The sequence below is a fragment of the Triticum urartu genome, chromosome 7A, assembly GCF_056163025.1.
Source record: "Triticum urartu cultivar PI428250 chromosome 7A, HENAU_Tu73, whole genome shotgun sequence".
Lineage (NCBI taxonomy): Eukaryota > Viridiplantae > Streptophyta > Magnoliopsida > Poales > Poaceae > Triticum > Triticum urartu.
The window spans coordinates 2,258,387-2,271,011 of NC_141879.1; the positions used below are offsets into that span (position 1 = coordinate 2,258,387).

General features: G+C 45.9%; 1 protein-coding gene across 1 annotated transcript; it reads right to left on the bottom strand.

The window, feature by feature from the left end:
• Window positions 1-10,484: 10,484 nt before the first annotated feature.
• On the bottom strand, window positions 10,485-12,239 carry LOC125522116 (putative acetyltransferase At3g50280). Its single transcript, XM_048687192.2, has one exon. It carries the CDS (start codon window positions 12,114-12,116, stop codon window positions 10,671-10,673), a length of 1,446 nt encoding a protein of 481 aa, XP_048543149.1. The 5' UTR covers window positions 12,117-12,239; the 3' UTR covers window positions 10,485-10,670.
• Between the last annotated feature and the right edge of the window lie 386 nt (window positions 12,240-12,625).

The window sequence follows — 12,625 nt, forward strand, 5'->3', positions numbered from 1 at the left end:
ACTACATGTTCGAGGTCGTATCTTGGCACCCTCACGATTAGAATTTCTTTACTTTTATTGCCTAACGCCTAAACACAGACTTGTTAACACAAATATGATTTTTCAAACCAATTTTATGAACTTTATTGCATAACACCTAAACACAGACTTGCTAACACAAGTATGTTTTTCCAAAAAAAAATTTGAAGACAAGTAATATGTGTTGACGCTCAAAAGTGGCACGATCATAAAGCAGCATGCCGGGGAGAAAACTTTGCCGGGGTAAAACCTTGCCGGTGTGTGAAGGCTTGCCGGCGTGGAAAGCTTGCTGGCGCAGAAAGCTCGTTCATGTGTGGAAGTTTGCCGGTGTGAAATCTTGCCGGGGGCGAAACCTTGCCGGGGAGGAATCCTTGCCGGGGTAGAAACCTTGCCGGGGTGAAACCTTGCCGGTGTGAAAGCTTGCCGGGTAGAAACCTTGCCGGCGTGGAAAGCTTGCCGGGGTGGAGGCTGTGATAGTCAATCGAACGAGAAGTTGAAGATGGACTCAAAAGGTTATTCAGATGATCTTGGATGGAAAAGTGTTCTACATGGAACTTGTGCGTCTCGTCAAAACAATCGATTTTGATATAAATATCATCCCAATCCGAGGTCGTATGCAAAAGTTAGAGCAATCGGAGTGCAGCCCTGTCACAAGGCGAGATGTGGCGTGCCCCACCAGACACATGTCTGACGGGTAGCGCGAGGAAATAGCCTGTGTTGCGAGACCGGTCTGACCCTCAAGATGATCTCTGATCAAAAAACCTTCAACATGAAAGTTGTTCGTCTCGTCGAAACGGTCAAGATTGCTTTTGGACTTGTTTTCATCCGAGATCGTTTACCACCGCAAAAAAGACCCACAAGGTGCAGCCAGTTTAAACCGATCAGTTTTGGAAAGTTCGGGTAAAACCAGTCCGAATTTGACTAGGGTTTTGGATGTGAATTGATGTAATTTTGTTGTAAGGAAAGCCTAGATAAATCCTTTTCTTGTACGGGAAGTCCAGCCGCCTCTTATATATGTTGGGGGTGACGGCCGATTGAAACAACACCAATCGAACAAAACAATCTATTATACTTTTGTGTTCATCTATCTTTATCCCCTACCCTTGTATCTTTCTTTCTCGTTATTCGTTCGTTCTTCGCGTTGGAGGGCAGCGATCCACGAGGCTCTAGGGGCGAGCGAATCGACCTAGGGCAGCCCATAGCCGCCGCACTCCCTGACGGGGTCCCTCCCGGGCGTGTGGGGTTTCGGGTCTTCAAAAGCGCCCGCTGACTGTCTTGCGTATCGCGCTGTCGGTCGGGTCTCCTTCGACATGAGCTGCGGTGCGTCACCCCCGGCGTCGAGGGTACACGTGACGTGTTCGTGTGTCAACAATATGGATCTGATGGAGTGATAAAAATTTATCATTGCCGTCATAATACTTTAAGAAAGTGTTAGTGCGTCCGACAAATCATCAACATGCTATGGAAAATATCTCATATCTAATCAAAAATTGTCAATGTGTTGTTAAAAAATGTTTGCCGTGCATTAATAAAAAAAGTTGCATGTGTTTTCAGGAAATGTTATATATGTATTAAAAAATTGTATAATAAGTTTGCATGATTTTGCTTTTGAATGAATATATACACACACACACACACACAACAACAACAACAACAACAACAACAACAACATTTAATGCACATTGAACAGTTTAAACTGACGTGCAGTTTAGGAAAAGTTCATGTTTGGCCCTTCAAGGTACACAATAATGAAAATAAATAAATATTTTAAATACATGATATTATTAATTTTAATATGACAAAAGTTTAATTTGCAAATGATCACAAAGTTCGGAAAAATTAAAAAGGTAGGAAACGCACTAGGAAAATCGCCCAAAGTCCTTTTTTTTACAAAAATATGTATGCTATACTGTTGGGCTGGCCCAGCTATGCGCATTGTGCCAGCCATACGTGGATTGTTGTGTAGGGTGCGCCTCCTTTCCCTGTTCTTTTACGTTTTCTGTTTTGTTTTTACTTTTGTACTTTTGTTTATACTTTAAAATATTCTATATATAAAAACACTGGAAAAAATGAAAAAATGTTGAAAAAGTATTATAAAATATTGAAGAAGTATTTGAATATTGTTGAACAAATATTGAGAACATATTTTAAAAAATATGATTATGTATATAAGTTTTCAACAAATATTTTAAAAATATGGAACAAGTATTTGAAACATGTTCAACAATTTTTAGAAAAATGTTCAACAATTATTTGAAAAAATGTTTATCTCGTATAAAAAAATGTTGAACCATTATTAGAAAAAAGTTGAACAAGTATATAAGAATGTAGAATGAAAACAAAAAGAGACAAAGAAAAACCAAAAAATGAAAACAAAAAAACAAAATAAATCGAAGGGAAAATAAATGAAAAAAACTGAAGAAACAAATGAAAAAACAAAAGAAAACGAAAAAAAGAGAAAAACTAGCTTGACTCGCTTCAAGTAGGAGAAAAACGGAAATAAACTGGACCATGTCGCCTCAAGTATAACGTGCCATAATTTTGTATCAAAATGCCATTCAGTACCAAGTGCCTAGCTGCTTTGGTTATTACCCAGGAGACTTTGGATCGAATCTCACCCCCCGGGCTCCTTTTTCTCTATAGTATTCCTTCTTTTATGTTCCCTCCAATGGGTCGGCCTATCAGTGTAGAATTCGACGCAAGGTAAGCTTCTATCTTACTTAAAGCCAGAAATAACTGTCCCATTGTGTGTATAAATGTTTAGCACAGTGTTAACCACGAATCACATGTAGCCTGATGGTTAGACTTTTACACGGTTGTTCATTAGGTCTCACTTTACTGTTCCTTTTTCTCTATAGTATTCCTTCTTTTATGTTCCCTCCAATGGGTCGGCCTATGAGTGTAGAATTCGACGCAAGCGTAAGCTTCTGTCTTACTTAAAGCTAGAAATAACTGTCCCATTGTGTGTATAAATGTCTAGCATAGTGTTAACCACGAATCACATGTAGCCTGATAGTTAGACTTTTACACGGTTGTTTATTAGGTCTCACTTTACTGTTCCTTTTTCTCTATAGTATTCCTTCTTTTATGTTCCCTCCAATGGGTCGGCCTATGAGTGTATAATTCGACGCAAGCGTAAGCTTCTGTCTTACTTAAAGCCAGAAATAACTGTCCCATTGTGTGTATAAATGTCTAGCACAGTGTTAACCATGAATCACATGTAGCTTGATGGTTAGACTTTTACACGGTTGTTCATTAGGTCTCACTTTACTGTTCTTATTTTGCTATTTTTTCTTTCAATCGTAATAACATGTGGGGCTAATATTTTACAGTTTGCTGACGTGGGACAATTACCACAAGCACATTATTATCAATATTATTTCTCTCGATCGTAATGACATGTGGGGCCAACACTTTACTGTTCACTGACGTGGCCACGAGCACATTATTTTCGTATTACTTGCAATATTACTATGAGAGTAAATAACACTGACATGTGGTCCATACAATGGGCACCCGTGTGTATTCCTAACAACTCTGAACGACACATGGGTCAAACAAGGAGCATCCACACCACACATAAATAAGAGAAATTCGTGACAGTCCGGATATACTAGTGTATAAGGGGAAAAAGCTAGGTCCAGTTGGTCAATCTGTGACAGATTTTGTGACGGTATCTCAATGTCCGTCATCAAGAGGTCAAGGTTTTTGGGCTCATTGGCATCCTTCTAATCGGTGACGGCTGCCGTGACGGATTTCAAAATTGTCACCAGAAAATCCATTATGGATTAACAGATTTCTTGTAGTGCACATGATGGAACTCGAGCCCCTCGAACCAAGCGACATTTTTATGACCGCGTTACGATAAGCTGTCATCTTCGGATCTTTGGCGTCGAAGTCTCCATTTATTTGAGATATTGCGAGGTTTGAGTCCCTGCGCACTTCTAGGCGTTGTATGCCCATGGAGACAGCCATCCGGAGACCATGCAATAAGGCCTCGTATTCGGCTGCGTTATTGGAGTCTGTGTATAGTATTTGGAGTACGTACTGAACGGCGTCTTCAGTAGGGGACGTTAAAACAACGCCCGCTCCTAGCCCTGCCAGCATTTTGGAGCCATCGAAATACATAACCCAATTGGAATATGTGTCGTACTCTTTAGGGAGTTCGGCCTCTATCCATTCGGCAACGAAATCAGACAGTACTTGGGATTTAATAGCCCGACGTGGTTTGTATGTAATATCAAATGGAAGGAGCTCAATGGCCGATTTGGCAATCCGGCCCGTGGCATCGTGGTTGTTTATAATGTCATTGAGTGGTACTTCGGAAGCCACCGTGATTGAACACTCCTGGAAGTAGTGACGGAGCTTTCGGGATGCCATGAAGACCGCGTATGTTATCTTTTGATAATGGAGGTACCGGGATTTTCATGCTGTAAGGATAGTGGATACGTAGTATACTGGCTTCTGAAGTGGGAATTTGTGTCCGTCCTGTTCTCGTTCGACGACGAGCACGGCGCTCACCACCTGATGTGTTGCTAATATGTATAACAACATCGGTTCGCCAACGTTTGGCGCGGCCAGGATTGGGCTGCTCGCAAGAAGGGTTTTTATTTCCTCTAGTCCGGCTGTTGTCGCGTTCGTTCACTCGAAGTGATCGTTTCGTCATAGAAGATGATAGAGTGGCAGTGCCTTTTCTCCCAATCTGGAGATAAAGCGGCTTAGAGCTGCCACGCAACCCGCAAGTTTTTGGACTTGTTTAAGGCCTGTCGGCATAGCCAATTGTGACAGAGCTCGGATTTTCGCTGGATTTGCTTCAACTCCTCTGTTGGAAACGATGAAGCCCAGCATTTTTCCGGCGGGGACACCGAAAACGCACTTTTCAGGATTGAGCTTGATGTCATACGCGTGGAGGTTATCGAATGTGAGACGTAAATCGTCTATTAATGTTTTGACGCGTCTAGTTTTGATGACGACGTCGTCCACGTAAGCTTCAACTGTCTTGCCGATCTGCTTCTCCAGGCATGTTTGAATCATGCGTTGGTATGTGGTGCCGGCGTTCTTGAGCCCGAAGGGCATGGTGTTGAAGCAGAATGGACCATATGGGGTAATGAATGTTGTTGCAGCTTGATCAGACTCCTTCATTTTGATTTGATGGTATCCGGAATATGCATCCAGAAAACACAGTAAGTCATGTCCTGCGGTAGCATCAATGATTTGATCAATGCGGGGGAGGGGGAAGGGATCCTTAGGGCAGGCCTTATTGAGGTCTTTAAAATCGATGCACAACCGCCAGGATTTGTCATTCTTTGGTATCATCACCACGTTTGCCAGCCAGTCCGGATGTTTTATTTCTCTGATGAATCCGGCCTCAATTAACTTGGCTAACTCCTCCTCCATAGCTTGACGTTTGGGTTCGGAAAAGCGCCGCAGTGTCTGCTTGACCGGTTTATATCCTTTTAATATATTGAGGTTGTGTTCGGCCAGCTCGCGTGGGATTCCTGGCATATCAGAAGGGTGCCAGGCGAATATGTCCCAATTTTCGCGCAGGAACTCTCGTAGCGCGGCGTCAACCGTTGGATCTAATTATGCTCCGATGGATGCTGTCTTCTTGGGGTCTATTGGATGGACTTGGAATTTGACTATTTCTTCTGCTGGTTTGAAGGAGGTGGATTTGGGTCGTTTGTCTAGGACGACATCATCCCTGTCCACCGTAGAGCGCAGCGCGGCTAATTCTTCGGCTGCGAGGGCTTCAGATAGTGCCTCGAGGGCCAAGGATGCGGTTTTATTCTCGACGCGGAGTGCTATGTCTGGATCACTAGCTAGAATGATTATGCCGTTGGGCCCAGCCATCTTAAGCTTCATGTATCCGTAATGGGGTACCGCTTGGAAGCGCATAAATGCATCTCGCCCTAGGAGGGCGTGATACCCGCTGTTAAAAGGGGCCAGTTGGAAGGTTATTTCTTCGGACCGATAATTCTTTGGTGTGCCGAATACCACGTCGAGTGTTATTTTTCCCGCACACCGCGCCTGCCGACTGGGGATAATTCCTCGAAAGGTCGTGCTGCTTTGCTCAATGTGGCTCCTGTCTATTTTCATTTTGTGGAGTGTATCTTCGTAGATGAGGTTTAGTACGCTGCCGCCGTCCATAAGGACCTTGGTAAGCCGAAAGTCGTCTACAATTGGACTGAGGACCAAGGCGGCTGGTGCTCAGACTGTCCTGTATTTTGGTTCGTCACCGGCATTAAAAGTTATAGCCGTGTCGTTCCAAGGGTTTATTGCTTCTATTTGACAGACTTCGGTGAGTCCGCGTAGTGCTCTCTTGCGCCTATTGTTGGAGGCGAATGTTTCGAAGACTGTCAGTACTTTGGGGTCGTTGTCCTCTGGGGGGTGTTGTTCTGCGTTACTCTTGGCGAGGATATCCTCGCCGCTCTTGGCCACTTGCCGGAGTGTCCAACATGCTCTAAGGCTATGTGCTGGTATGTTATCCGGTGTTGCGTGTATTTTGCATGGCCCATCGAGCCATCCTTCCAGAACGGTTCTGCGCCCCATACTGGACTTGTATTTCTTTACTGTTGAACCGGGCGTGTTGCAAGGGTGCGCCCTTTTTGCCTAAATGAAGGGTTGAGTGCGGACTGATGATTCCCAACAAGCTGCTTGAGTTTTCCAGGCGCTTTCCATTGCACTGTACTTCTGTACGATGGTTGCCAAGTCAGCGAAGTGTAGGATGCGACGGCGGTCGATGGCGTTGATGATTCCTTCGTCCCTGCAATTTTTGAATTTCAAATTTCTGAATTATTTTAACCTCTAATCTCTAATCACCCCTCATCACTGCTCAATTTAACCTTTAATCTCTAATCACCCCTCATCATTCCAAATCATCTAACTTCCCGAACGGTCACCCATCCTCTCACTACTCCACCCTGAGCACGTTTAACTTCCGGGTTCTATTCTTCCTCGTTTCCAAGTCTGCACTTGTTGTTTTCCTGACAATAGTAAGATGGCAATCCTATTAACCCTCAGGAATTTAGCTTGAGCATGAAGTCACACATTTCACTGTTTGAGTTTGAAACTATTGTTCTAAAAATCAATAATTATTTAGTAACACTAATATTTCTTGAATAAGTAGTTTGACCACAGTTGACCAAAATTTAAAAAAATGAAATAATTATTTAGTAACACTAATATTTTTGAATAATTATTTAGTAACACTAATACTTCTTGAATAAATAGTTTGACCAGATTTAACAAAAATTCAAAAAAAAACTGAAATTTGAGCATAACCTTTTTTTCCTTTTAGAATTTGAGGATTCTAAAAATTTGCAAACAGGCCATAGGCGGTCTCCATCGGATGCGGATTTTCGTTCCGAACATTTTGATATATTATACGTTTTTTCCGACATCGTACGCAAAAATTATAGCCGTTTTATATTTTCCCTACATTTTTCGCAAAACATGTCCAAATTTGTTTTTAAATTTTCCTAACTAGTAGATGTAGTAACATAACTACCTCTCGAAGGATTTTAAATTTTGAAGTTTCTATCATTTTCTTTTGCTTTTTACATAACTTAAAAGGCGATGCACCGGGGGGGGGGGGGGGGGGTAGGATTTGTAAATTGCACCATTAGTACCGGTTCATGGCACGAACCGGTACTAAAGGTCTAACCTTTAGTACCGGTTCATGCCACGAACCGTTACTAATGCACGAACCGGTACTAAAGGTCTAACCTTTAGTACCGGTTCATGCCACGAACCGGTACTAATGGGCATCGCACCCTTTAGTACCGGTTCGTGCCACGAACCGGGACTAAAGGTCCCATTTGAACCAGGAGTAATGCCTGTATGGTGCCCTCGCCGCTTGAACCGGAACTGTGAGCATTAGTCCCGGTTCATAATGCAACCGGGATTAATGCTCTTTTCTGGCTGGACCAAAGCCCCTTTTTCTACTAGTGTGAATCCATCTATCACTTCAGAACAACACTTCCACACAGTAGTGGACTCCTTCTAGGAAGCTTTTCACGAGACAGGATAGGCGTGGTTTTCATAAGACAAGCTAAACGAGGGTCATTGGGACTATGTGGGCGCTCTGGAAACAGAGAAATGCTAGAGTTTTCGACGGACCTCAACAGCTCAAGGGGCACCTAGACTTAGTTCTTCAAATCCTAGAGGAGGTTAATGATTGGAAACAAATCCTAGATGCCCTAGACTTAGCTCTCCAAATCCTAGAGAAGGTTAATGATTGGAAACAAATCCAAATCCTAGATGCCCTAGACTTAGCTCTGCAAATCCTAGAGGAGGTTAATGATTGGGAACAAATCCAAATCCTAGATGCCCTAGACTTAGCTCTCCAAATCCTACAGAAGGTTAATGATTAGGAACAAATCCTAGATGAGGTTAATGATTGGAAATTTGCCGATGTGGGTGTAGGCGGTCTAGATCGTTTTGCGAGGAGTTAGGTTAAGTCTCTTGGTGTGAGTGTGTGGGTGCCCCAACAATGATGTTCGCACCATCGTTGGAATCTTGTATATTTTAGAAACTTTTTGCCCCCTTCCATAAAATTATGGTATGCCATCAGCGTACTCTTTTGAAAATAAAAGTGAGGCGCAAGGCTGATTGAGCAGATGCAAGAGTAGTGTTTAGAGTGTCACATCTCACATGGAGCAACTAGGGCCAGACAAAAAGGTCGCGAGCATATGAGCAAGGAGTTAGGTTCGGCTCATTTCGGCTCGTGCTCATTAGTAAATGAACCAAGCTAAACAGTGTGTTTTGCTCGCTAAGATTAACGAGCTTAAAGATCGAGCAAACAAGCTTCGCGAGCTAACTCGTTTAGCTTGATAATTTTCAATAGTTTGACTTGAGTCTCTGCTTGTTCATCACACTAATAATGTGGTGCTAGTTAGCCCAGCCTAGAGGCCAAACGTCCTAGCCAACCTCGATCCGCACTTGTCCTAGACGTAGGAGCCACCAGCCGCTAGGAGCCAACCGCCAGGAACCGAACCAATAGGAGGGCAGTAGCTACGTATTTGGCGACCTCTGCTCTAGTACGGCAGCGGCCATCGACCATCCCATACGTCTAGGAGAAGTGAATTTTTTATGGATTCTTTTATGTAATACATGCCATTGTGAATTTTTAGTGAGATTATGAGATTCTTTTATATTGTTTATTACTCCCTCTGTAAATTAATATAAGAACGTTTAGATCACTATTTTAGTATTCTAAACGCTTTTATATTAGTTTACGGAGGGAGTACATAACAAGCCATAATAAAACAGAGGTTTTAGCTTGTTAATATTAACAAACTTAACGATAATGAGCTTAATGATAACCGAACGAACCCACTGTGAGCAGGGCCGGCCCTGAGGGGGGGGGGGGGGGGGGGCAGGGGGGCGGCCGCCCCGGGCCCCCGAGTAGGAAGGGCCCCCCGATGGATGTGTATGAAGTTTAGGAAAGAATTGTAATTTTTTGAAAATAATTCTTTCCCGTCTTGACAGATCGTCTGATTCTAAAAAAGGTAAGGAGTTATTTGCCATGTAACAGATTGATTGATTTTTACGTGTTTGATGTTTAGGAAAGAATTCTTTCCCACATAACAGATTGACTAATTAATTCTCAATCAAAAATGAAAAGAACTGTAACAGACCGTTAATTCTGGCCTTGCCTCACGCCAATGGTGTTCCCATCTTTCTATTTCTTCTCTTCCAAAATTGGCAACGAATCGGCCATGCCAATGCCAAGTTCAACGTCATGTCACCGGCATCGTCTATCTGTGATTTTCGGCTGCTAGACGTGATTAGTGGAGGAAGGTAATGTGATTTTCAAGATTTCATCAACCTCCTCTTCTTTTTATACAGACTTGTATGATAGTTCGGTTCATAAAGTTTTAATTCTCGTACATATCTCTCACATACTCCAATTTCCTGGGAACAGAAAAGGAAAACTTGGATTTCTGCTCATGACTCGTAAGCAGCAGCAAAAGCTTGCAATTTCTATTTTCTAGCAATCAAGGTACCTTGTTCCATGCCTCTTTCTTGTATATTTATTTAGCAATTTTCTTAATTTCTTGTATCGTATGTGTGTGCTACTTAGCAATAATGCTATTAATTTAGTTGGAAACTACCCATCCGACAAAGAGAAAAAAAAGAACATGCATATGAGTTGATTGAGTCCTAGAAAAAGTCTTCTAGTGCTTCGTCAGAAATAAAATAAGTACTTCTGCTAGGGATTTCGAGGAATTAGCTTTAGTTACTGTTGAAGAACAATGTAGCAAAATATTATTGGATGATAAATATTTGAGTTGCAGGGAAGTGTAACTAATTCACCTAATAAAAAAGTATCGACTGAAAAGAGTAAAAAAATGTATCGATTAAAAAGAGCGAGCAACTTTTATGTGTGCTTTATTTTTAAATCGTTGAGACCACAAGGCAACATAAATTATAAATTATAGTGTAAAATGAGTAGTAATTTGCAATTGAAATAGAAAAAAACACATATATTTATATGGCTTTAGGGCCCCTTTTTGTTATCTTGCCCCCGGCCCCCGAAATCTCAGGACCGGGCCTGACTGTGAGCCGTGTCGATCAATCAAATCATGACAGAATGAAAATTAAAGCACACGGCTCTCTTATTCTACTACTGCTCCTCCAAAGTAGTAGGATCAAGCCTTCTTCTCCGGCGTCACGGCGGCCCACAACTCCTCGTCGCCCTCCAGCGCCGCCATGTGCTCCGGCGTCAGCGTCACCTCTGCGTCCACGCTGCTCCCGCCCTCACGCCCGGGGTACAGCGACGCCCGCCCGTCCACCTTGTTCGCCTTGCCGCTCCGCACCGCCGCCGGCCTCCCCCACCCGAAGTCGCACCCGTACATGTCGAACCGCGGCGAGCTCCCCACCATGGTTCCGCACGGGTCGTACCACCGCAGCGTGTACACAACCGGCCTCACCGCCCACGCCGCCACGCGCGCCCTGATGGCCTCGTCCGTGTGCGCCGCCACCGCGCGCCCCACCGCCGCAGCCGCCCACCCGTGCCCGCGCTCCAGCAGCTCCGACGCGCGCACCGCCGAATGCGTGTCCGTGCTCACGGCGTCGATGCAGTTGCCGAAGTACTCCGCGGGCAGCGCTGGATGGAGGCGCGCGCGGTTGTTCACGGCCGCGCGGCACGTGGTTTCCTGGTCCGGCGAGACTCGCCGCGCGCGGGTGATGCTGCGCCAGAGGAGCGACGACAGGGCCTGGAACCGCGTCAGCGCGGCCGCGCCGGCCGCGTCCCCGGCGGCGAGGAGCTCCTGCCGCGCCCGCTCCTTGAGGTCCGCCAGCGTCTCCGCCGAGAAGTGCGCCCATCGCGCGCGCAGCGGCGGCGGATCCAGCCGCTCGATGAACCCCGACAGGTCGGCGCACGGCAGCATGGCCGGTGCCGCCGCACCGCCGTCCGAGGACCGACGCTCGAACGAGGGCCGCCGTCGGGAGGTCAACGGCGGAGGAGCGAGGTTGGAAAGCCTGGCGCGCGCAATCTCGGCCCAGGCGTTGAGGAAGTCCCACAGGGCGGCGCCGTCGGCCAGCGCGTGGTTGCAGACGAACCCGACAAAGACGCCGTCGACGAGCTCGGTCACCTGGACGACGAAGAGCGGGAGCTCGTGGCCGTCGTACCCGACCGCATCTCCCAGCGGGAAGAAGTACTGCACGACGCTCGGCACGTCGGCGTCCGGAGGGATGACATCGGCGACGGCGAAGCCATCAGCCACGGCATGGAGCATCTCCACGCCCTGGCCGTCGCAGTCGATGGACACAGAGCATCCCACGACGGCGCCGGTGCGCTCGTCCTTGTGCTGCTCCGTGGCGAAGCGGCCGGCGACGGGGTAGTAGTCGGCGAGCGCGTCGGCGAGGGCCGCGGCGAGGTGATCGACGACGTTGACGGCCACCGTGGGCTCGTGGAAGAGGAGTCCCTTCTGGATGTAGTTGGCGGAGAGCATGGCGACGTCCCAGGAGGTGAGCGGGATGCGCTCGCGCGGGCGCGGCGGCGGCCTCACCGTGCGCGACGACACCACGCGCACCACCATCGATGAAGTGTCCGTGGCCACATCCATTTTGCTGCGACAAGACAAAGACGGCATCTTATTCCCTGCTTGGGTGTGCGTGCTGATGATGATATGCGGCCATGGAATGGAATGGATGTGTCGAGAAGAAGATACAACACGTTCACGTGGAGTGGAGGCATCCTTTCCACAAATGTAGCAAAAGGTGCCCAAATTTGTTTTTAACACGAAGAGAGTTAAATAGGAAAGAAAGGGCTCCAAAGCTCTATTATTAAGAGCATCTCCAACGGCGGCCGCATAAAAATTTCACGCCCAGTAAAAGTTATAGTGCGCCGCTGTAGCATTTTTAATACGCCGGGATCAACGTTGTTTTAGCGGACGCGCGTCCAAAAAGCAGATACTGCAAATTGTGAAGCGCGTCCAATCCGGGGCCTAAAATATGCTGCGCGCGATAGCGTTTTTCAGCGCGCGCACAAAACTTTTTAGCGCTACAGCATCTGCTGGAGCTGTTGGACGCCCAAAAAATGAATTTTTAATATGCGAAGCTCTTTTTGGGTGCCTGTTGGAGATGCTCTAAGCCCTCTCAC